General features: G+C 40.0%; 1 protein-coding gene across 1 annotated transcript in view; it reads right to left on the bottom strand.

Moving 5' to 3' along the window:
• Positions 1-10,399: 10,399 nt before the first annotated feature.
• The window catches only part of ENPP2 (ectonucleotide pyrophosphatase/phosphodiesterase 2), a gene marked incomplete at its 5' end in the record, with an annotated part of 105,388 nt that continues 88,801 nt past the window's right edge, over positions 10,400-26,986 (bottom strand). Inside the window, 7 exon segments of the mRNA XM_082601212.1 lie at positions 10,400-10,946; positions 15,512-15,668; positions 17,531-17,663; positions 20,828-20,905; positions 21,593-21,728; positions 22,702-22,838; positions 24,161-24,235. Coding sequence (XP_082457338.1) covers positions 10,776-10,946; positions 15,512-15,668; positions 17,531-17,663; positions 20,828-20,905; positions 21,593-21,728; positions 22,702-22,838; positions 24,161-24,235 — 887 coding nt within the window. The 3' untranslated portion in view covers positions 10,400-10,775.

Here is a 26,986-nt window from a genome sequence, read left to right as displayed (position 1 = left end):
CTGCAGTGGAAGCTCAGAGTCTTAACCACTGGACCACCAAGGAAGTCCTGAAAGGTGATTTCTTAGAAGGAAATTGGAGTGCTGCTACCAAAAGAGGGGTGCAGTGAATCCCAGCAGCCAAACACGCTGCAAATGTCCTTCACAGTTGACTGAGACTTCGTGATAATCTCTATATTATGATGGCTTCAAAGAAGATCAACAAAACTAAATTAAGTCTGATTTATGTAACAGTGTGGATTTTTCTGCAATAAACATTGCTAACCTTCATGCCAGGTTTATCTGAATCATCTTATATTATTCTCACAATGATTCTATGAAGTCCGTGCTTTATTACCATATTTTACAGAGAGGAAAGTGAGACTCAGTGAAGTTATGTGACTTTTGCAAGGTGTCATTGCTAATCAGTGCGTGAGTCAATAGTCACAGCCAGGCAGACTTAAGCCAGAGAGGCTGCTTGAAAGTTTTAAAGTATCATAAAATCTGGCAGAGATTTTTCACTTTAGAGATGATTAAGAAAAAAAAAATCACTGATGGACAAACTGTCTTGCCCATAGTCAGCTAGGGAAGATGCTTATAAGAATTTATATAATTTTAAATCACATACAAGAGCTGTGGTGCCCAGCTCACTTCTAAGAAGGCCTTAAATTTATTTTCTTTTGAAGTTAAATGAAAGCAAAGTTAAATGATTGCAGAGGAAAATGTCACTGAGGTCTAGAATTCAGCCCATCTTGCTGGGTTATTCAAGTCTCTTCAAACAGCCAACCAGGGAAGGAGAAAGGCCAGAAGAGTAGAGATCAAGGGGAAGTGTGAAGAGAGACGGGTTTAGAAATGCCCAGCCATTGGCAATGGCCCTGGGCAGCATAAACCCAAAAGCCACTTACGTTAGTTTTGGTTAAGTAAGGTAATTTGATGTTCGTTCCCTCCCTACGAGAATCATTTAAAACTCCTTGTTCTTACATTCATCTAGTCCTCTGACATTATCAAGTTCTTGGTAGATGCTAGGAATACACCAGTGCATAACAGAGATTATGGGCCAAATATTTTATAACCCAGCCAGAGAGGAACCAGTGGCAATCAACTAGCTAAAGAATATAGAGATAAATGTTATCTCTTACTTGGTTAGACAGCAGTGGGAGTACAAAGATGGGAGTAAATCATCTTGACTTTGGAACAAACTCTTGGTGAAGGGCACAAGAAGAATTCTACATTTGAACTGAGTAGACAGACTTAGACATTAGGAGTGGAGTGAGAGGGAAAGTTGAGAAACTCAACATTACAAGACTCTAATCATTGTATTCATCCAGAGACCATCCAATGCACTCTCATTTTGCACGTGAGAAAATTGAGGAACACACTGAGCAAGGTTCCTCCAAAAATTATTGACAGTGTAAGACTAGAACCCTGATTTTCAAATTCATGATTTTACCTGGAGCTCGTCTTGCTGCTTTAGTCCAATACTACTCAATTAGTATGCTCTGAGTATCTACTGAGGTTCAAACATGGTGCTGAGACCTGACGGTGGAAGTGTCGACTTAGAAGCGATATCATATGATATTTGTCTTTCTCTGTCTGGCTTACTTCACTTTGTATGATAATCTCTAGGTCCATCCATGTTGCTGCAAATGGCATTATTTCATTCTTTTTTATGGCTGAGTAATATTCTATTGTATATATACCACACACAAAAAAATGAACTTATTTACAAAACAGAAATAGACCCACAGACATAGAAAACAAACTTATGGTTACCAAAGGGGAAGGTTCAGGGGGGAGGGATAAATTAGGAGGATGGGATTAAAATATACACACTATTATATATAAAATAGATAACCAACAAAGACCTACCATATAGCACAGGGAATTAAACTCACTATTTTGTAAGAACCTATAAGGGAAAAGAATGTGAAAAAGAATATATATATATATATATATATATATATATATATATATATATATGTATGTATGTATAACTGAATCACTGTGCTGTATACCTGAAACTAACAGGACATTGTAAACCAACTATACTTCAATTTTTTAAAAAAAGAACTTAAAAGTGTTGACTAAACCACAGTCTATGTTCCTGAGGAGCTTTAGAGTAGAGGCTACCCCAGAAAAAGATCAGTAAATATAGCTACCAGGGGGTGAAGAGACCCTGAGAAGGGAGTAGCAGCCAGCTACCTCTAGAGGAGGTGCTCCATTGAAAATTAGCCTGGGAAAGAAGAGACATAAGGATACTCAATGGAGAGATCAAAGACACACCTTCATCGCTGGAAATTCTGTTCTATGTCTTCTGTTTGCTCCTGCATCTCCATTCTCCACTATTCTTCCTATTTGGTTCAACAGGAGCTGTGGACTTATCAACAGGCTCCCTTATCCTCCAGTGTTCAGTAGGGTCTGACCAATGGGAGACACCAGCAGGAGAGATACAGACTCACTGCATTTATCTCTTGGGTCTCTCCCTTCCAGGCAATGGTTTGGCATGGCTGCATCCCTCTTCTGAAGGTCACAGCTACCACTCGAGGACCATCTCTACAACCACAGCTCTTTCTCCAGGTTCCAATAACCTCTTCTTTCCTTGGCTTGTCAGACCAAAAGGCAGTAATTCCCCTTTGCTACCACAAGAGAGCTTCACTACCTCTAGCTGATTTGCCTCAACGCTTGCAAACTGTGCCTTCATTTAACTCTCTTCCAACACCCGCTTTGAACGTGCCTTCTGTTTCCTACCAGACGAATAACAGAAACGAGTAATCCCCTCCTCCTCCCCAGGGAGAAATCTCAAAAGAAGACCTCAAGAAGACAAGAAGAGAAAGAAAAAAATGCAAACCTGGAGGTGACTTTCTTCAGTTAAACAAAATGCTGGCTTCCCATATAGAAGTCAGCAATGGTTTATTTTGACATGTGGAACCTAGTATGACAGCTCAGGTATCATAAAATAAAAACAGCCCTGAATCTTCCTCATACATTCTTGACTACAAAGATCTTACTGGTCACCCCAAGTAGAAATCCACCTTGGGTGAGACAGGAAGGAGTGTTACTGCCTTATCACTTATGGAAACCAAGACCTAAACTAAACTAACCCAAGTCCAGCTCAGCTTGTGGAAGGATGGGTTAGTTGGAACAGAAGCAAGGATTTTCCTGTCAACACATTCTCAAACATAGTTTTTAATAATATTTTAAAGGTAATGTATTATAACCAACAAGGATCTACTGTAGAGCACAGGGAACTGTACTCAATATCCTATGATAATCTATAAGGAAAAGATTCAGAAAAAGAATATATATATATATATATATATATATATATATATATATATATATATATGAATCACTTTGCTGTATACCTGAAATTAAAACAACATTGTAAACCAACTATACTTCAATAAAAAACTTAATAAATTAAGATAATGTATTGATGTAATTATTGGTAAAGACAACAGAAGAAGCAGTGTAAAAGCAAGACGTGGAGACATACAGAAAATGTAATGGAAGGGAGCATCTTTTTCATGAGAGATTTTACTTGATACCAAAGTATAGGCCACTGTCCCCCACCTGGCCACACTCCAGGCTCCGGTCCTCTGGAAGCTTTGCTTTTTGGTACTCTGGAGAAAATGCCATGAAGATTCCATCCACTTCCTGCTCCTCCAGACGCTGCAACTCTTTGGAGCTCTCCCCAAAGTCACTCTTGTTTGGCCTGTCTCAGGTCCAACACATGAACAAAAGGCACATCTTATATTAGGGAATCCCAAGTATTACCCACCCATGGAGCATCCCCATTCACGGGCCTATGACAGCTGCCTTTTCATTAGTATTATTGTTAATAAATATTGCTCAGGAACAAAATACTGTTGAATTCAGGAGGGTTCATTTTACCCTCAAATACTTGGACTTTTGTCACAATGAGTGTGGATGCCACGTACACGTGTTGTCAGAGACGAACTGACATTTTTATATTCAGATCCCGTAAAACTATTTACATCTCTCTGGATAAGACTTCTGACTTGTAAATGAAGAGAAAAGTATTCTTTCCCTAGATTTAGAGCAACAGAACTCCTTATTATGTCAGAAGATGTATGTGATGTGGATTTGTACAAGCCACAGAAAGCTGTTTACTGTGACCTTGACAGAACTGAGCTTATTTTGCACTTTTACTAAAAGTGTAAAAAAGAAAAGAGATCAGACTCCACCTCTGATCTCACGCCCCACTCCCAGTTTAAAATGCTTTCCCACCAGGAAAACAAATGTTTTCCTTCTGGTGTTAAATAAAGGATAGAACTCAAACCAGCCTTCCTTCAACAGTCCCCCACCCTCCCCCCCCCCCAAAAAATCCCAGGCTTCTATGAAACCGAGTGCTCAGCCAAATTCCTACTGAGAACTGACAGCTTAACTCTCTTACATCCAGTAGAGCTGGAGGAAAGGAGAAAGAGCCTTGGGTCACGATGGAGAACTCTGGATTAGACCCTGTAGAGCTGTGACTCGGGATCCCGGCTCTGCCACAGATGTACCATCTTCAGCAAGTTCCTTAACCTCTTTAAGCTTTAGCTTCCACATCTATAAAATGGGCCCACTAATACACTTAACTGATGGGCTTTTGGGTGACCGATTTGTCCCAGTGTGCCTGCAGCTGTTCCAAATGTTAGAGCTAAAAGTCCTGTGTCCCAGGAACACCATCATTCCCAGGACAGTAGATCATGTTATTTTTGTAAGGATTAAATACAATAACTCCTGTGAAGTGCTGCATGCAGTGTCTGAAACACGGTACGTTTTCAATATGTTAATATGATTAGTATAGATCCCCATTGTCACACCTCTGGGTTCTTCATTTTTTTTTCCCATGGAGATACTAAATATTCTTTGAACTAGGCATAATGCTAGGTGTTGCACATTCATTATGTGGATGAAGAATATCACCTGCCATATCAGTAGAAAAAGGATGTTGCAGCCATCAAGCCAGCAGTCGCTGTGGCAGCCCCCAACTGTGCACTGTGAGGAAATCTGGGATGAAAAAAACCAAAACAAAACAGGATACCAGTCTTAGACTTAGATAGTTAAGGTGCATATCAAAGGAATGATTTCCATGAGCCAGACTCTTGAATCTTCCCATACATAGAAAAGCACTAAATTCCTTAACTTGAGATGCCTGGTTTTCTTTAATGAACAGAGATCTGTGACGTTCCCACTACTTGGTTTTTGTTGCAAAATCTCCTCTATATCCTGGCTCCTCCTGCCTCTTCGGAGCAGTCCCCCAGAGGGATCTGAGAGGCTGGCCTCTTGTCTTCAGTCCTCAGAAAATCTGCCGAATAACACATAATTCTTAGCATTCAGGTTGTGCATTTTTTTTCAGTCCACAATTATCTCTAATTTTCTTAAATATCCAAAGAGGTACCTATGAGCATTCTTATTTTACACATGAGCTGGCCACAGGTGAGAAACATGACCAAGAACTAGTACATGACAGAGTCCATGCTTGAACCTACATCTGATTTCAAAGCCTCAGGGTTTTTCCTCATGTTGCAGATTCAAGCTGTTTATGTGAAAGGGCACAGCAGAGGGATGAGGGTCATTTGACCAGGTGGGCAACTGAGTTTTACCAAAGTGGAAGAACAGGACAAAAACTGTAGGTCTCTGGCTGGGGTGTTATCATAGCCCAGAGTGAATGCTATCAACACACAGAAGAAACACAGTTCTCATTTCAGGAGATGTGGGCCTCTGGATTACTATTTTATCTTCATCTCATCCTAGAGTTTTTCATCCACAATGACATTGTCTCAGAGGGTTGAAGAGAGAGGAAGCCCCATCAGTCACTCATCTATCGCTTAATGGTAATCAAATCTATATGAGGCACTAGGCAAATGTCTCTGAATGTAATGATGAACAAGACAAGATCCCCTACTTTTGAGGTAGAGGAGATAAATATATTAAAGTACAACACTGGTTGGAGTTACTACTGAAATGGCAAACAAAGCCCTAAGGGAGAAAGAGATAAAAGATTATTAAGATTTTTAAATCAGGTAAGGAAAATGACAATGCATTTTCTGTGACAAAGTAGATAATAGAAATGTAAAGTAATGTAAACATAGGGATATCGTGACCAGCTCATCATGGTTTGCCCAAGGCTTTCAGGTTTTAGCACTAAGTCTGTCAGTCCAAGGCATCTGGTAACCCAGATCACTAGCTCAGAGTCTGGCATATCGTAGGTGCTTAATAAATGCTAATTTCCACATCAAGGTAGAGTGATTCTTCCTTTCTGTTCTCACTGAATGTATGTTGCATTGTAACTATATTTTAACATATATATGATCCACTATACTGTAAGACTTTTAAAGTTAAAACTATTTCTCATGCATTTTTGTATAAAGAACACTGCCAAGGGTCTCAAATGTTCAGCTGGACATTAATCAGCACCTGAGCTTCCACTGAAAGGCAGGAAAAGAACCACCTGAAGGAATTAGAGGGAACAGAGTCCAGGGGGAATTAGAGGGAACAGGGATTGGAGTTTTGCCTGTTCCCAGGAACGAGAGTGCAAAATTTCATAGGACAGGGACACAATTTCCACTTTCATATTCCAGCCAAAACTGGACATCCCTGCCAGGAATGGGGACAAGAGGGATCAAGGACATGTGCTTCCTAGAAGTGCAGCCCAAACAGGAACCACTGCCACTCTTGGCTGAGCCTCTAGCAGTGCTCTGTTTATCCCAGCCTACAAACTCAAACAGCTAAATCTTGTTCCTCACCATCCCATACAATCCCTCTCCTCCTGGGAGAATTCCCGTTGCCTTTACCACTTCCCACCCACAGGGCAGCCCCGGCCTGACTCGGCAAAGAGATAGGGAGAGACAGCTGAAGTCAGAGGAACACAAACAGGAGGGGTCAAGACCTCATCCACAGCCACCCTCTCCCCAGCCACCGCAAGGAATAATGGGCACTGGAATCTGGGGCAAACCCGATTGACACCAAACACTGCTTTTGCTTAGATTTTTTTTTTAAGTCAACACTCCTAAAAACAATTCAGAATGTTCTTACCCTTGAGAAACTATGTGGCTGCTTTCCTGGTTTACTCTATTTACAATGAGCTCGTGTTAGAGAGTCACTTTCTGAATCCATCCACTAGAACAGGACCACCATGCTAGCAAGCAGTTGGCAACGTGCTCAATGAAAGCATGAATGGACCAAGGTCTCAATAAAAAATAAAAAAACAAAAAAACACCCCAACTTAAAATAGTCTTCCAGACCTCATTTTAATAGAGTTCCTGTCCATTCAGAGACTTTCACGAATAACCCCACAATTAATGACATGTGTTTATTGGCAAAACCACTCACTTGAAATATACAGTGGTCGGTATGGAGTTTATTTATGAGAAAGAAAGACTTGACCTAAGGATTAAAAATAGAGTAACGGTACTCAACTAAATTTGCAGCTGCTTTCCCCAAAAGCCTCAGGTATAACCTATTTTTAGAAGAGTTCAATCTGAGGTGATGTGCAAATCTAGCTAAGCAAGGAGTTTGCAAATATTTTTAAAAAGTAGAATTAACACTTCTCTCTTGTAAGGCTACTTTTGGGAGTGTTAGTGCAGAATTACTGCACCTAATAGGTGTACCCTCTCATATCAGATGTATTTTATGTGGAATTACATTTAGAGCATACTATGTAATTATTGCATATCCATGCCAATACACTGAAATCTTAAATTGAATGTTGTCATACCTTGGCTTGAGACTTCTCAATTATTTTCCTTTGCACTTAGAATAGAATCCTCAGCAGGGCCCATAAGAATCTGCTGACCTATTCCCAACCAACCCCACCTTTGTGTTTGGGCACACCTATTTTCTTTCAGACCCTCACGCATCCCAAGATTTTTCCCCACCCCTAGTCCTTGGCCCTGTTCTCCCTTCTCATCCTTGTTCTTGAGGCCATTTCTTCTCATCCCTCAAGCGTTGGCTGTAGTGTCATCGAAGGCTCTTCTCTTTCCACCCCCTTGTCCCTCAGCACCTGTTATTCTCTCACAGCACACATCACAACTAAACCTTGGGGTTTTTTAAGGGGTCTCGTTCTCCCACTAAAGTGCAAGTTCTGCGACAGCAGGAACCATGTTTCTCTTATTTAGTTTTAACCTCAACAGCAAGTATAGGTACTGCCATGCGGTAGATGGTCAATCAATCATTACTGAATATTAAATAAATGATGAGTGATATCCCAATTCATTTCTACCATACTTTTGTTAACAAGAGAGGTTTGTTTTGCCTGACTTGCAGCAGACCAAAACACTGAGACACTGAGTTTTGCAGCAGAGAGAGGATTTATTTGAAAGGCAGCCAAGTGAGGAGGCATCTCAGATCCGCCTCCCAGAAGGCAAGGAGCTCGGGGTATTTATGTGATTAAAAAATAAAGAAGCAGGGAGGTCTGAGTCTTGGGGAGCACAAGGGTTGTAGGGAAAGGTGACTGGAAAAAGGTGCAGTAGTCAATCGTCATTCTGTGCAGGGGTAACTAAGCCACAGGCCTCTGCACATTAAAAAATGGAGGCGCTTAGCACGATTTGAAGGTGGAGTTTTTGGCCCTGTGATGTCAGAAGGTCACCGAGAGTGGACACTCGCGCGTGCCTAGTTGGAGGGTTGGTGGTCCTATCCAGTCTTAACCAGCTCAGCTCAAACTAGACAAAGCTGACTCTAAGTTCCTGGAAAACAACTTGGGCAAGCATCTTATTGTTTAGGCTACATGCCACTTGGAGGACACGTAAGTATTTTTGATTCATGAAGGTAGGTGAAATGAATTTGACTAATGATTGCCCACGCTTTCACTTCCACACTACCTACCCCAAACTACAAACCCCAATTCAAGCCTTCTCCATTCCCAACTTCATGCTTCCCCTTTCCATAAAATCTTCCCTGGGCTCCTCACTTTTCAATATTTATAGACAAAGCATATGAAGTGCCAGAGACGTGCCTGGACTATAGCAGCTGCTGGATAAATACAGATGTCAACAGTATTACCATGTTCACTTCTTCTAGAGTATTCCCATATCTGTGTTTCCCAAACATCGGTTTTTCTCATACCACCTTCATGATTTTTCACATATCCCCACTACCATCTGTCTCACTTTTGTTATTATGTATTTTTTATTTAACACAATGTCTTCCCTCTTTTCTTTTTAATAAAATTATTTATTTATTTATTTTTGGCTGTGTTGGATCTTTGTTGCTGTGCATGGGCTTTTCTCTAGCTGCAGCAAGCAGGGGCTACTCTTCGTTGCCGTGCGCAGGCTTCTCATTGTGGTGGCTTCTCTTGTTGAGGAGCATGGACTCTAGGCACACGGGCTTCAGTAGTTGTGGCTCACGGGCTCAGTTGTGGCACGTGGGCTCAGTAGTTGTGGCACATGGGCTCAGTAGTTGTGGCACGCAGGCTCAGTAGTTGTGGCTCGCAGGCTCAGTAGTTGTGGCGCACAGGCTTAGTTGCTCCGCGGCATGTGGGATCTTCCTGGACCAGGGCTCCAACCCGTGTCCCCTTCATTGGCAGGCGGATTCTCAACCACTGTGCCACCAGGGATTTACTTTACTTTACTTTTACGCAGATTTACTTTTAAAGGTGAATTTATAGAAATTAAAAACCCATTTCACTGACCATAAAAGGTGGTTACTGTAAAAATTAACATGATGAAAAAAAAATGCTGCTTTTTTTTTTATGGGAGATTACTAACTGTTAGAGACATGGCAATACTAAGATGCACCTTTCTCCCTGACACATCAGAAGGACTGAAAATCTCTGAATGATTCCTCGCTTTGTGCTTCATTATTACTTAAAGCCACAACTGGGTCCATCAAAAATCACCCCACCTATCATTCAGACCCTTCTGTCATACTGCATGATTACTAACACTTTTCACTTGGCATTTATTATTCTCAACTTTGATTGGTTAATTACACATTTACGTCTATATTTCATCCCAGTGTCTTATTTCTCTTTATATCCTCCCTGGTTCTTACGTTGATACTTATACAGAATATAGCCTTAATATAGTCTCTGTTGAGTCTAATAAGAGCTTTGAAACAACTTGATCAAAAGAACCTGTTCCTCCAAACTTCAAAATATTTTTGAAATCGATAGGTGAGACAGGATATTCAGGAGTTCTTCTGGTTCCTCTTTTCCTCTGCCCTTCTGATTTCCCATAGATATGTACCTCATCTATCTCATCCAGGCCACCACAGTTGAATATTAAGGATGTCCCTTTTTCTATGTGAACTACATCCAACTAGGAAGAGGGCCCAATACAAGAAATGTATACATTTTATGCATGAAATATACCAGAAGCAAACACTCTAATTTATGTGAAGTAAAGACCAAATAAAACCAGAAGAAAACTGAATGTGTGATTTATTATATTTAAGATTGGTCTATAAGGCTTAAATATGTCTGTCATAATTAACAGTAAGTGAATGCAACTTTACAAAATCAGTATTTCAATACAGTACAGGACTAACTGTGGCAACTGTGCATTGAAAAATTGATATTTCCTCAATGCAAATATCAAATGTGCAGCACCATTTAGAAGCTTCCACTAAAAATGCAAGCTGCAGTAATTATTACAAGCTCTACTCAGAACACAAGACTACCTATATCAAGCGTTAGGGGAAAACAGTGGAGTCATTCAGGCGTAATATGTCAGATTTGGTACAGGATTAAAATACTAACATTTTTTTAATGTCCTGGTTTCAAATTAATAAATACAAAAATAATATAAAAATATACACCAGTTGATAAGACTGCACCGCAGAGGATCAGAAGGTTAAATCTCGCTCTCATATGTATGCAGGTATGTCTTTAGTGTCAGAATTTCTGAATAGCTGCGGCTGGTCTTGCGGAAGAAATCCAGACTAGTAAGATGTTCAATGTCCCGCACCCGAGCCGTGTGCATCTTTATAAGCTCTTCTACCCATTTCGACTCATCCTCTGAGCTCTGCAACAGAAAGGGAGTATAGAGTCAGAATTTTCCAAAGGAGTTTCTCTACACGGTCCATTTGCTCCAAGTCCACAAATGACCTCTACATACTCTTGCACCCAAAGCCAAGGCGTGTTATTCCTTCCTGGCCTCCCCGCCTCTCTCCCACAGTGCTGCTGGCAATGGGCCACAAATACTGGTCCTTGGCTGTGAACGTTTTCAACAGCAATTAGCTGTACCAAGTAAACCAGATGTGTGGTGCGAAACAGCTTTTGATGCAATATGTTCTCCTAACATAAATCAAAATCGGGAAAACCAAAGGCCCTGGAGAATTCAGTGATGCATTTCTTTCCCCTGCTGTCAAATTGCAAAGAGAAGTACAGAGCATGAGGAATTAGGAATGCTTCTCTGCCTCCCAAGGAAAGGAAAGAGCTTGTGCCCAATGCACAAAATGATGTGTGTGCATTTCTAGTCCTTCAGAAGAATGTGCTAGATCAACGACATCATCTATTAGATGGCAGTGAATTGATATTTGAATGAGTTCGACTCTAAGCAGCTCAGTTGATACACATGGCACTTTGGGGCCCAAGAGGCCTGAGTTGGAATTGCAACTCTTCCACTTCCTGGCTGTGAGACCTTGCTGAAGCTGCTTGACCTCTCTAGGCCTCAGTCTCTTCGTTGGTTCATAAGAATAATAATGCTTACTTCAGCTCCCTGGGAAGGAGGAAGGAGAGGAAGGAAGAAGGGGAAAAAAAAGAGTAAAGTAAGGAAACAACATCATGAGTTTTCCCAGGATGGGAAGGAAGGAAATCTCTTTCCGTCTTAACTAATTGCCAAAAATTGCCTCACTGGCACAAATTCGAGGTGAAAGACAGTTAAATGCCCCACACTAAACAATTTATTTCACATCTAAGTAGAAACAAAAAGGCAGTGCAGATAAAGCAGTCCTTTACATTTAAAAAATATCTTCTTTCACTTTTGAGGGAACTTGAAAGAAGGAACGAGATCTGAGAACCTTGAGAATATGGAGAAATGTCTACCTTCATCAGTAGACATGGGGCAGGAGGGTCCTTGCCAATAATTTTATTCCCAAATGCCCCCGGAATTGCAATGGCTTCCAAAAGTCTTTCTACAAGTCAAAGGGTAGCTGTGCGTCCCAGGGCTGAGAATGTTCAGGCATGCCCTCACCCAAGTCTTTGACTGCAAGTGGACTCAGTGAACTACCCACCAAAACCCAAGAACCTGCACTGGGTTTTCTCAGAAAGCTCCAACCCACACGGACCTGGACAGGGAGCTCCAGCAGCTTGTGCCAGTGCTAAATATGTACAGGAGGGTGTTGGTTCAAGAAACTGATGCCTGGCCATCCCAGGCAAAATGAAGAAACAGGAAGAAATTGCTTTGCAGGCTGGGGGAAATAAGGATTTTAACCCTCCACGCCCCACCCTCCTAACCCAAGCTAACCAAGATCTCTGCGAGTCATAGGAAAGAACAGGCCTAAATATAACTCTACCCACAACGGTACTGACCAATCCTCAGTGTGACCATATAATTAACGAAGTAGGAGGTCTCCAAATGGGTCGGGACCCCCTCAGAGTAAGCAGAGTAAGCATGAAGTGATATTTTCGGGAGAATTTTCATATGCAACTCATTTATTTGATTTTTCAATGGTCAGTAAGTCTAATGTTTCCTTTGTAAATGCAGTCATTTGAATGTGTGGAGAAGAAGTGAAAAGGTTTTTCCTAATTTAAATGATGGCTAGCTGGGATTCTACGAATTTGGGGGGAAAATCTGTCTTTTGTTATTTCTTTCCTTGGGAAGTGATTTGCCAATTTCATTTGAGAGGCATTCTCCTCTGGTTCTCACAGGCTAAAATCTGGCCTCCAATTAGTCAAAATACTGGGCTATGTTACACATGAAGAAAATGACTTCTGCCTCTTGCTAGCTAGCAATCCACAGAAGTATTTGCTGCAGGAGACTCTAGTACAAAATGCAAAACTAATAAAAGTCGAATAAAAGTTCATGTACACCAAGCGAGGAAAAGAAAAACTTTAAAAATAAATTTAAAAAATAAATAACTTTACACATTAATGCAAACGAAAGCACAGTCCAGGAACTTGCTTAGTGTTTTTCTTGCTATGGACATTTATCCTTCACCTGCCTTTTCTCCCTGACTTCCTCCCAAGTGAGTTTGTGAATTCAAGTCCCAGAAGTCTTAAGGTGGACTTTAAGGCAAGGACAGGTGTCTATGTAGGCAGGGGGTTCTTCAATAAGAGACATGCTGGCCTTGAACTCTATAAGAAATACCTCTAAGCTCTGTGCAGAGAGGAAGATGTATGAGGACATCAGTGGATTTCATTTGTCAGATGTAACAACGGGGCGAATAAAGAACTGCCTCTGAGCTGAGTTCAGAACAACCTTTTTCAAACTCCTGCATCACCAAATTCCCCTAATGACAGGGAAACATGAACATACATCCCCCAGGAATTGAGGTGTCTCTTAAATGGCCTACTTTAAGTCTGAAATGTCTTTGTAGTCTCTGCCTTATCTTAAACATGTATGGCATTTTGAATTTAACTCCATAAAATATGTGTTTACTTTTTTGCAAAAATTTTACCTCCCCACAACAAGATTTTAGTAAAACTGAAGTTCAAAAAAGTACGTCATGCTATCCAGAGACATTACATCCCTCTGGTACACCATTACCTAGTCTCGCGGGCTGCGAACAATCAACATTGAGAAAGTCAAGCCAATAAATTGAGGACAGCTCCTCTCTCACTTGAAGTTCCCTTACTTCTCCACCTCTCATCCAATTATTTCTAAGATCTTATTTATCCTTCCAGTACAGTATTGCTGCCTTCCACCTTCCTTTAGAAATTTCCAAGACCACATCCAGTTCAAATTCTGTTCCCTTAATCCTGGGAATCTTGCCAAAAACCTTTGAGGACCGTGCTTGGTCCCCTCCAATTCAAATTTATCTCCCCATAACACAGTCTACAATGTTGCTCTTATGCCTAAACATTTTCTGTGGTTATCTAATGTCTGTGCGATGAGAAAAAAAGTCTTAAGGCCCCAAGCTTCCACTATAGAAATCTGATAAATTTGAAAAAGGAGGGGCTTTTGGAATCAGAGGTCTTGAATCTAAAGTTCTACTTTTCTACTGACTAACCAGTAGCCATGTTACATACTTTTTCTTTATGAGCTACAGGTTTCTCAAGAATTAATAAAAGGGGAGGGGGAGGAGCTCATATATACCTGCCTAATAGGGTAGTGAGATGATTAGAAGTAATGAGTGAGAGGACCTGCACAGTACTTGGATAGTAACATGGACTCAATCAATGGTAACTACTACTACCATGGCCGCTATGACTACTACCGTGACTACTTTTATTTTAAATCTGATTCCATGCAAACTTTAAAACCTATCTCCCACTATGATCCTCATTTCCAATATTCTAGCCAACTTAATTAGCTTTTTCAGCCATATTTCAACTTTCAATTTTTTGTCTGCATCTGTTATTTTGTTTTGGATGGTCATAGCTTCAATCTTCACCTGTAATTGAAGCCATGGCCCCATTGCTGCCTTGTCCACGAAGCTGAAAATCTCTGTTGAAGCTATTCTTAAGGGTCTTTGCCTTTTAGTGAAGCAATTTCTGTGCTTGTTTCATTTACTTTCCCCCTTGAAGGCTGCCTGGAGTGTGACTATGTTAAACATGCCATCATTTTTCCCAGGGTACCTTACATAATTAAGGAATTTGAGTACTGCTTTTTGACTGAAAATCTTCCTCTGTAGATTTTATCTCCTGTTCTATTATATAAACAAAAGCATAGAGACTATTACTTCTAAAATCAACCTTGTAGCACAGGATTTCCATCACATTAAAGAAACCTGAAGTAATCACGTGATGTGTCCCTGAGTGCAGCATTAGTACAGAGCCAGGAGCACGGAGCACGGATCCTGTCTGCCTTCCTGAGGCTTTTTTGCCATGCCGTCCTCCTTTCACATTGGAATAACTGAATCAAGAGTCATCTGTGTTATTTAAGAATGGGGTGACCTGTTACATGTGCCCTCATAACTAGTAGCAAATGAAACTCTGATTTGTAAAGTATATATTCCTGTGTGTGTGTGTCTTTTTAAAAAAGTTTTTATTAATGAAATTTTCAAACATCCACAAAAGTAGAGGGAAAGATATAATGAGCTCCTGAGAACTCTTCCCTCATTTCAGTAATTACCAAAATTGTGTTACTTTTCACTTTTTACAAAATATCTATGTCTTTTGCAAAATGTAAAACATGTGGGCACTTCTATCATTTGCCAAAATCAAACACAGAAATAGAACAACATTAAATGCACACACATCCCACACACCCCTATGCTGAAAAATAAAAAGCCATTAGAGCACAAAGTTCCCAAGTGTTATGCAAAGTTTCCTTTGGGTCCTTTCTAAAGACCCAATTTGTATACCCATTTGTGTAGTGCAAATGTTTTATGATAAGTATGTCCTAGTTCAAGGGTGGGAATATAAATTAAGACACCAAGATGAAGTCTGTCAGCAAATCCTAAAGGACACTGTTCTTGAACTCACATTGCAGCTTTCATCATTGTCCGGTCTGTGAGGAAGGATGAATGAGGAGACGGAGAGGGGGCCGTCACACTTGTCGGCGGGCTGGGTGAAATCCAGGCAGCTGGTGATGATACTGTAGTAGTGAGTTGGAACAGGAATAGAACTGCCTTCCACATACCTGAAACAGGAAGGCAAAGTCAAACTATAGCCGAGGTAGTAGCTTTCTTTTTTAAATGGTGGCCAGTGAATATTGCCCAAGTCATTAAAATTAAATTTCACTCAATGGAGTCATTTTTCACTTACAAGTGTTAACCCACTTCTATATCTTTGAATATCATCTACTCAATGCCTGGAATCTCCTCTTTCTCTCAACCTGGTAGAGTGAAAAAGATACTCCAGCCAAAGAAAACAGCTTGAACCAATTCTCAGAGGTGGGACATAATGCATAGGTCAATGGAGTAGAAATGTAAGTCTGGAAGAGTCAATAAAAGTCAAAGTAAGGGGGGTTCTGAGTGCCAAAGTTGTAGAGTTTGGGCATTATTTTTCAGGCAGTAATGCTCCACTGAAGGTTTCTGTGCTAGGAAGTGCCATTATGAGATCCATGTTTCAGGAAAATAACTTTCATAGACTTGTATAAAATGGACCAGAGGCAGGAAACACAGGAGTTAGCAGAGTGATAGCCCTTCCAGCCACAGTGAGATCCTGAACTTGGTACAGTTGGTACAGAGAATTCATTTACTAAAGAAAATTCTAAGAACTGAGTGCTACTGATACGTTACAAAAGTATAAAAAAATATTTTGAGTAGAGCATAGTATAGAGATTCATAATTCCTTACCTGGTTTTCTATTATCTTAATTTTAATCATTTCAAAATATTGAAATTATGATTGAACTAACAATATAATTTGAGCTGAAAACTATGACAATAATCAGCAATAAAATAAATGTACAAGTAGGATAAAATTTCTCTTATGGATGACTGGAAAGGGGGTAGGATGACACCTATTTTATTAGTTATATATATGAAAAAAATTAGCATTTTATGTCTGTCTGTCAATCACAATGAAACCCTCTCATATTTTGTGTTGCTCTCTAATTGTTTCATGCATGTATAAAATTAAATGAAGAGGGCTTCTCTGGTGGTGCAGTGGTTAAGAATCTGCCTGCCAGTGCAGGGGACACGGGTTGGAGCCCTGGTCCGGGAAGATCCCACGTGCCACAGAGCAACTAAGCCCGTGTACCACAACTACTGAGCCTGCGCTCTAGAGCCCGCAAGCCACAACTACTGAGCCTGTGTGCCACAACTACTGAAGCCCGTGTGCCTAGAGCCCATGCTCTGCAACAAGAGAAGCCACCGCAATGAGAAGCCCTCATACCAAAACAAAGAGTAGCTCCTGCTTGCCACAATTAGAGAAAGCCTGCATGCAGCAATGAAGACCCAACGCAGCAAAAAAATAAATTTTTAAAAGAGTTCTTCAAATATTATGTATATTAGCTCCTTAAAAAAAACCTAAATGATGAGTTTGTTGTATTTATATCTTCTTACTTTCTCCACCAGACTGTAAGTTCCTTATGAACAGAGTATGCCTCATCCTTTTATATGCCTAATAGCACCACAGAGAGGGATAGAAATTAGTGTTGACCAAAGTTTATATGCAATTTCCTATTGAAATGTACTGACTCAGAAAACATAAGGAATTCTAAAAGTCCCCCCCCAAATAGTGAACACAAGTGAAAATTATCATCTTCCCACTAAAGAGTTGTTGAAGAATAAAGTTAAAAAAATTTCTAATCTTTTGATACATTTTCTTTCATGAAAATGAAAAGTGCATTTATTTACCACAAATCCTAATTCCTTTCCAACCACTAATGTCTCGTTTAATCACAGGTCCAAAAGAACTGAAGAAATCACAAGGAGATTCAAAGAGCAACAGGTTTAAGAGGTATCAGTTCTTCTCTAGTACGTGAATATTTGAAAAATATTCTTGAGTGAGATCTTGGAATTTAAAAGCACACGTTGCGTGGAAATGAAAAGCTTACTGTTTGATTTTGTCTTGTGTGTCATGTAAGCCATCGTAGTCATAGTCAAAAATTGGTCCACTTATCACATTAACTCCATTTCTTTCTGAAGCATATTTCTTCACCAGAACCCTTTGGAAATAATTCCAGACTCCTGTACAAAAACAAAATCAGTTCTCCGTGAACAAAACTCCTTGCTTTGGCCAAATTCTCTCTTGGATGCATTAAACAAGCCAAATGTCACAAGCCAAGAGACAGCAGATCTGTTGTGATTCTTAAGAGCAATCCATCCTAAAGCATTAGCTGTGTCATTTATGAGACGGCCAAGAGAAAGATATGGAGACAATGGTAGAGGAGTTTAATGTAGCCCAACCAGTCAGGGAAGGATTTGCAGGTGAAGTGGTTACTAGGCTGAGATCTGAAGGACAAGTGGGTGTTTCTGAGGCAAAGAGGTGGAGATAACATTCCAGGCAGAGAGAATAGTATGTGCAACAGGGGAAGTATGGTGTTTGTGGGAAATTGAAAAAAGGCTTTAATCTACTTTCTCTTCTTTCACGTGTCGTAGATGGGCTAATTCTCAAGTTTATGTCTCTAGCCCTAACCTTTCCAGGCAACTCCAGACATGTTATCCAACCAGCCACCTCATGGTGCATTTGAATACCTAATAATCATATCTAAGAAAAAATTATCCAAACAGAATTCTTGATTTTTCTTCCACTCCTGCTCCAACTCTTGGCTTCTCCATCATAGCCAGTGGCACTCACACTCATCCCGATGTTCAGGTCAAAATCTTAGGATTCAGCCCTGACTTCTCTCCTTACTTCATATGCATGTGAACAAGTCCTGTTAGTGCGACCTCCAAAATACATCCCAGTCTTCCAAATCTGACCACTCCTCACAATTTTCACTGCATCCACCCTGGTCTAAGTCACTATCCTCTTTGCAATGAACTACCACAAAGACTACTTGGCACCTTGGGAGAAACTCTTCCTTCCCTGTAGCCCATTCTCTTTGGAGTAGCCAGATGGATCCTTTTACACTATAAATCAGATTGTATCACATTTCCGCAACACCCATCTCTAACACTCCAGATGATTTCTCACTGTAATTAGAATAAAATCCCAACTTTCCACCATGGCCCTTGCCTCTCTCCATGACTTTTCTTCCTATTCCTTTCCCCCTCAGGTACATGCCTTTCTTCCTGTCCCCCTACTCACTAAACATGTTTCAGAGTAAGATTTTGCATATGCTTTTCCCTTCATCTGGAAAACACGTCCCCTGACTAGGCATGCCTAGTTTCTCCTCCGCTATTCATTTCTCACTTTCATGGTCATCCTCTAGAGAGGATTTCCTTGGCCTCGCTAGCTCCAATTTACGCGATAGTCAATCACAGGGGAAGGAGGGGGCAGAATGGAAAAGGGAAAAGGCAACAGAAGGGAATAACAGAAGAGGACAGGAAAGGCAAACCAAAGAAGTTGGCTCTAACATGTTAGATTTAACTTACCATGCTCTATTCTACATCGGGGTTTTGAGGTTCAGGCTGCTATCATTTCTTACCTCCCCTTATTAAAAAAGGCTTGGGCATTTTTCCCATAGTGCTTCAACTGCTGATCCTCTATTCTAAATGAGAAAGACAGAGCAGCCCACCAGAGCCGAAATACCATGGATGATTATTTGCAATAAAGAAAGGAGGACAGTGGGTAGAAGTTCAAATGTTAACTTAAGCATAAAAATTGGAGAGGCATAGAGGGAAAGAAATAACAATGAGAACAGTCAAAAGGCCAAACCCGCAGAAATGTGGCATGTGAAAAAAACCATTCCCCTAGTGAAGAAGAACAGCGGGCCCTCTGTGAAAGGCCTTTGGCCACACCAGCCTCAGGGTGGTACCGTGTGCTTCCTTTATTGCTGCTTGGTCAAAAAGGCATCAGTAAAGGATAAAGAAATCCAGGAAACCCTGATCTGTGGAAATTCAATGAAGCTGCATTCCATGTAATATTAGGACAAATGGATCTACGTGGGTCCGTGAAACATTTCTCAACTGGGGCTGAGAACAAACCAGGAAACCTCCTTTTAAAAGCATACTTTAATTTTTCACTCATATGCAAGAGATTCTACCTTTGAATAAGCCTTTATTTACTAACTTAGGACATCAAATAAACATTTTTTTTTTCTCTAAACCGTGTTGGCCATTTCACCAATGTCAAGTTGAGGAGGCCTGGCCTGTAGAGGACATTCCACCATCTCGTGTCCTATTTTGAGACTTTATCTCAGCCCTGAGAGTCATGTAACACAGCCCAATACTCCTTTAGAAAGTGGAGTTATGTAGAAGTGTTTCCTTTTCCTACCTTTCCTATAAGCATATATGTCTGCTCACTGTAAATAAACTAAAGGGAGGTCAAAGCTACTCTATAATGCTTTCTCTGTCTTTGAATACATGGATGGTTGGATGGATGGAGGGATGCATGGATGGGTGGAAGATGGATGGATGGGCAAATGAATGAATTCTTTGTTAGCAGAAATAGAAAATGGATTGTTTTTGTCATTGGACAATTAAGTTACAAATCCATATAAGCCATAGAAGTCATGCAATCAAATCTCATAATTTTATAAATGAGAGGTTAAATGGCATTTCTATGATCACACAGCCAGTGTTCACACTCCAGAGACCAGAACTCAGTTTTGGGGCTGGGGCTCACTGTGCCTATACCATTCATTTTATCACTATCATCCACAAATATTTATGTCATATACAAAGAAATTATGAGTGTAAAAAATTTGCACAGCCCTAAAACCAACTGAACTTAATTCTCTGATGATTCAGAAGACCCATTAAGCTCTTGCTGGGTTTCAGGGTCAATATTCAGAATACATCACCATACCCCTAAAGGAAGAAGGTGTTAGTGGCTTTTACTGTAACACTCCATAAATAAATACAGATGCTGTTAAATGTCAGGTAGCCTCCAAAATACAGAGAAGACTCTTTTAAACCACTGAGCGTTGAAATAGGGAGAACACTGGATTAGAAGGAAAGCACAAACTTGGTTAAGCTCAGCTTCTGCCATTCATGGGTCACTTCTTGTGACTTCAGTTTCTTAATTATAAACAAGGGATAAAAAAACCTGCCAAACTCCCTCACAGATTCATACTCTGGCTTAGCAGTAGAGAATTTACATTCAGGTTCTTCAAACATTATAAAGGCTAAACACATGAAAGGTATTGTTATTATTAAAATGAATAGAGAGGTAGGAAAGGTAAGTGGTAAATTTAGAAACATTTCTTTCCACAAATAATAGTCTACTAGGTAAATATTAGACTTACGTTTGAAAGCAGGATACATTGGAACCATATTGGTTACAAGGAATGCATCATATTTAGCTTCTGGCAAAGAGCTCAGATCTAAACATTGGGAAAACAAAGAGTGCCCATTACGTAATAAAATCGACATCAATAAAAAAAGGAATCTTCTAAAATGGTCCAAACCGCATGAAAAGCATGGATTTACTCTTTTATTCCTACTTATCCCATTCTTCATATACCATTTCCTACTTCCCTTCCCACTCAATCTCTTTTCTTCACTCAATAGTTTCTCCTTAAAAAAATTTTTGATTCTTTTTCTTCTTACTTAGTCTTGGGTCTACTAAGTATTTTATAAAAGAATTCCTTGATTTTACTGGCATAATTTGGACTTAAAAAAATGTCATCAAGGTAATGGGAGAGAATTAAAGGGCTTCATGTATTCTTAAGAGATCACCTCTATAGTATTATTTAAAAGATTTATGTCAATAATTCCCTATTTCACTTTCAGATGCTCATTTAGTGATGATGTCAGGTGACACACAGAATATTCCCTTGCATTTTAGAATTCCCCGGGAACAGGATTTGTGAAAGCTGGTCTCTTTTCTGGCTGCTTTTGGAAGGCTCCCAGAGAACTTCATCTCCTCAATCTCTTGAGCGCCCCTCTGGTTTTTAGGTTTTTTAGAAAACCTAAAAACCACTGAAATCCTAAATACCAAGTTGCACACGCCAGACTCCACAAAATAACATCCCTCTAGAATGGTCAGATCCTGCTATTCTGTAACTTACATGGAGGAAAGAGGAATCCATAGGACATCTGTTTATCATTTTTGTAGGCCAAGCAGCTCTGACTGAAACTCGGAGAAACACGGACATCAGGCCGGACGCAATTGGTCAGGTGTTCAGGGATGCCAGAGATCTCAGCCTGTATGGTAGTCACAGGTAGTCAGCAATGCCATGGCAGAGACAACACCAAACCAACAGTGAAATACTGAAGCCAGATTGTTTGGTTCCAAACAGCCAGAATCAAAGCCCCATTAGCTTTTACTATAGCTCATATTCTGATATTGACTCTTTTTTTCTTTTTTAAGGACCTCAGTTTTAAATGCACTAAGCTAGTAATTTTTTAACTCTTATGTTTTTAGTAGCAGGACTCTCTTATCAGTCTTAGGTAAAACAATAATACATAGGGCAGAAATCTCACTGTTGATATAATGAATGAGATTCCACAGAAGACAGCTTAAAAAATAATATTCTGAGAAATAATATAGACATATTTCCTATTTAAAAAAAAAGACTATGTATGTATTGTATGTGCCTGAGTACAAATTAATAAGAAGCTGTGTTTGGGGCAGTAGAAGTAGTTATTTGTATTCAGAGTTTAAAAACATACTCCAACTGCCAAATGAATTTTTCTAATTCCTGATATAAACTTTCCTACCTCACCTTTACCAAAACTGAAACCCAACATAAAACCTTCATTAAAAAAGAACAGGATGTTGATAGTGGGGATATACATGTGCGGAGCCGTGGGTATATGGGAAATTTCTGTCCCTTCCATTCAGTTTTGCTCTGAATCTAAAACTGCTCTAAAAAATAAAGTCTATTAAAATAAATGGCCAGATACTGGTGGCTTCTGTAACTAGTGGACCATGACAAGCAGAGTAAAAAAAACTAAAAGAATTAGTATGCTATGCTATTTCACCTATTACCATGAAGTTTTTAGAACACTGCAGAAAGTCTAATTCAAAATATTTTACAACAGATCCAATATAGGATTTCTTTCATTAGGAAAAATTAAAATCTTGTCTAAGACAATTCTGTTCAGCAAACAATCATTACATTAAGGCAAGGAGCATAATGACATGAAGAACATGAAACCCAGTTTTCTCAATGACCTGTTTGGAAACAGTGTACGATGTCCAGAGTGGCATTAGGAATATTTCACTATAACTGCTTTCAAAGTCAGTGTGATACAAGATATCATATCTAGTCCGATAAAGCACTGCAGGCCGTCCATAGAGGAGGTGTCTCTCTAGGAAAGAAAAAAAATAAACTGTCTTAAACACATATTAAACTGTACATCAAATGTTAAAGAAATATTGGAAGAGAGTCAAATTGTCCACAATTTGCTTGCTTACTTATTAATAATGTAGCTCCTTCTTCTTAATTTAATCAGGTTAGTTTTCCTAACACTTCTGTGGTTTATTTGATCACCTACGCGTGGGTCAAGGCTTACAGTTATCAAAACTGTAATGTAAATACCGTATTTATTTTACTGTTTTTTTTCAGTTATAAAGAATTTTCATCTGTATGGGAAAGACAATTATTTATTAAATTTTGAAATGATTCAGCTGAATGGGAAGTCAAGACAATTAGCTTTTTATAGAATTAATTCATTTGACCCTGGAAAGGCTCATCAAATTAACCAATGATTTAATTAAGAGGAAGGTACTCTTTGATCATTATTTGTAAACTGCAACTCAAATATGCATTATTTCAGCATAAAAAGTGAGTACTAATGAGCATTTAAAGTAAGTAGCTTTGTGACATGGAGGAATACTCTTTAGGTAAGAACTTAAAGGAACATGTATAGATAAAATAAGTGGCATTCAAGGGGGTCCTTTAAATACAAAAGGGAGGTCATCGGTTACCAAAGAATTCAGTTAAGACCCCAGAATGTAGATTCAGACCCCTAAGAGAAAGCTCTCCTCTTAGGAAAAAATAAAGGTTTGAAACTTTATTCTTCTAAGAAGAAGACACAGGAGATTAATGCGCAAACCTTCATTCTACGCCCACAATAAATGCCTCAAGCTTGATCTGCCCATTTTAGACAGGCTAAAGTCAGAACTGCCATAGATTCATAGAAATTGGGGTCCTGCAGACCAAAATATTTAGAGACTGAGGCTTTGGCAATTCACGATCCCCTAAGTGATAATCAAAAAAATTTTTTTACTATTATTTCTATTAGAAAAAAGTCAGTTCTGGCACTTATTAAATTATGTATACATGTTGCTTTAATTAAAGTATTACCATTCTACACAAGTAACAGAGAAAACCCTTTGTAGATTACTTTGCAAGACCCTCCCAAGTAGAACTGCTGATTTGAGGCAAAACAGCCCACACTGTTAACAGCACAAGCCTGTTCTGGGTAGTTGGGCTTTGTCAGCATTACAGTAAATGTAGAAGTCTTGGTAAAGCTGCCAAATTTGGGGACCCACCCCTAAGAATTAGAACATAATATGCTAATATCATATAAATGAAATATAATGAACAAATAAAAAGCCAGCAAATCATAACAGTAGTACTTGGGGGCAGTTTACCAGGTCAGACTTTCCTTCAAAACTCAAACCAAACCTTTTCTAGGTTCAAAATTTCCATTAACGTTTTCCTTGATTTCATTTTTGCTGCCTCTGAATTTCCTGGTTTCAGCTGGAAGCAGAAGTATCAAGATTCTTTGAGAAGCTATTCTCTTTTTATCATTCAAGTTTTAATGCTTACCCAACACATTCCTCCAAGCTCAAATGCAAACCTGGCATATTATCCAATCTATCCCATTAAGAGGAAAACAAAACAGCAGCCATATTCCTCTATGCAACACCCCTCTTTAGAGCAGCCATCAATCAACACTCTTAGACAATCTGTAGACTCCACCAACTCTGGTTCCTCCTTATTTCTCACCATTCCTCAACATAGCACTCCATTCCATGAAGGCTGATTGATTTGTAATACTGCTCATAATCACTGTCAACAACTCTATGCTATCATATATATGACTCCTTTTCTCTCTACTGGGAATAACTTCTCCACCAGTCCTGTCACATATCTCCCTCCAAATTTTTCATTATTGTGTTCCTCACTCATCAAACATATACTGAGTACCTTCTTTGTCTCAGGCCTTGGGCTATGGAATAGAGATACTTGGTAAAGACAATTAAGTTAGAGCTTTTACCCTCAAGAAGCTCAGAGTTCAATGGGAGAGACAAACATGGCATAAATAACTAAAATGCAATATGCTGCTCACTATTTCAGAGATATCTACATAGTGGAACAGGAAAACAGAGCATGATGCATGCCACAGATGGGGATGAGGTGGCATCAGTACAGACCTTACAGAACTTATGAAGCTAAGCCAGAGTGACCCCACATCCCATTTATGCCTGTTACCCTGGCATAATTGTCCTTCTCACCTTCAAAAGGGGATGACAAATAATATGGTCACATAGCTCAGCTCCCATGAAAGAGACATGGGGAGGAGAGGGAGAAAAGGACAAGAGGGGAAGAGACATCTTAAGAGTCACTTTCTCCTGAAAGATTTCTCCAGTTAAGCTTCTCCATCTCTACTCATGCTTCTGCTCTGCATGTAGAAACTCAATTTTCTTTTGAAATGTAGGTGTCATAGCTCCCAAGATATGCACAACTGCAGTTTTGGGCACACAGTTGGAGCCCAAATATATCATTATCTGACTAACTTTTTCTCAATTGTTAACTGAGCATGTATGACATGAAGAAAAGAAAATGTAGTGGCTTTGGCAGTCTCCTAATATCCAACCAAGTTCCCCAACTGACCCAAAGAATCTACTTGGGTCTTTCTGTTGCATAATAGTTTCATCTAAGAAAGAGGTGAAATCATCTTTGCAGTAAGAAACACTTTAAGGTCCAGAAACAAAATTTAGATTTCCCTTTTTCAGTTTATCAGGGTATCAAACAATCACAGGTTCTTGGTCACAGCCTGCTACTCCATATGACATCTTAGACAAGTCACCCATTGTATTTCTGTTTAGCAAAAAGTCCCTTGTTGAGCCACAAGAGTGTACTTGAAGCTCACTCTTTGGACACATAAGTGCTTCATCTAGAGACCAGCCACCCTGGAGATGAGCCTGTAAGCTTCTGCTTTTGAAATATGTTCCTCGTGATTTCTTGATACAGATCTAGTATAGCTTGTGTCTTCCCAGTCTGGGTTCCTACTCCGTGAAATTCCAGACAGAGCCTCCATTCCACACCCCAGTTCTCTGTTTACAATAGTGGCTGGCATTTTTGGTACATGCCATGGTTCTCCTCCAGATACCACGCTGGCAAAATACTGTGAGGCAAATCTTTTTAAGTGGTGTGGACTTCCCCAGCGCTCATTCTTTTTGTCTTCCAAAACTTGGTCATCGAGACTTGAGTGTGTGTTTCTTTTCCTTCTTCAGCTTCCTGATTCATATTCCCACAGATTAGCTGGCTGACTTGAGAGCCACATGAAAATCTCTCCTCTTTTTTGTTTTTGTTTTAAACATCTACTCCCACAATAATATGCTCTTACATTTTACCACAAAATCTCTACCCAAGGTCTTTCCTTTTCCTACATCCTTTCTCCTCCTTTGCCTTAGAAGTGTCTACTAGCATTTACTGCCATGTCAAACTCCTCTGGGATTAGATTTGATGCCTCTGGTAGGGTCCTGTTCTTTCTTACCTAAACCCTTAAAACACTACGCTGGGGCTTCCCTGGTGGCGCAGTGGTTGAGAGTCCGCCTGCCGATGCAGGGGACACGGGTTCATGCCCTGGTCCGGGAAGATCCCACATGCCGTGGAGTGGCTGGGCCCGTGAGCCATGGCCGCTGAGCCTGCGCGTCTGGAGCCTGTGCTCCGCAACGGGAGAGGCCACAACAGTGAGAGGCCCGTGTACCGCAAAAACAAACAAACAAACAAAACCACTGTGCTGTAATTCATCAACTGGCTAAATCTCACAATAAAATAATAACTTAATGAGGACACGGATTTTATCTATTTTGTTTACCATTGTATCTCTACCTCCAACAATGCCAAATATCTATGTGGATAAATAAATGATTGTTTTATTTTATTTTATTTTATTTTGTGGTACTCGGGCCTCTCACTGCTGTGGCCTCTCCCGTTGCGGAGCACAGGCTCCGGATGCGCAGGCTCAGCGGCCATGGCTCACGGGCCCAGCTGCTCCACGGCATGTGGGATCTTCCCGGGCCGGGGCATGAACCTGTGTCCCCTGCATCGGCAGGCAGACTCTCAACCACTGCGCCACCAGGGAAGCCCTGATTGTTTTATTTTTTAAAAAAATACTGTTCTTTACGACTTTCAAGAACTGGCTTTCTATGTATAACCTGCCTAATAGTCCCCCTCTAGCTATTCAGGACAGCTTTACAGTTAACAAGAATTACTAGTGTT

This window comes from Mesoplodon mirus (genome assembly GCF_964341445.2).
Source record: "Mesoplodon mirus genome assembly, chromosome: 16".
Taxonomy (NCBI): Eukaryota; Metazoa; Chordata; class Mammalia; order Artiodactyla; family Ziphiidae; genus Mesoplodon; species Mesoplodon mirus.
This window is presented reverse-complemented; position numbering and strand designations above follow the sequence as displayed.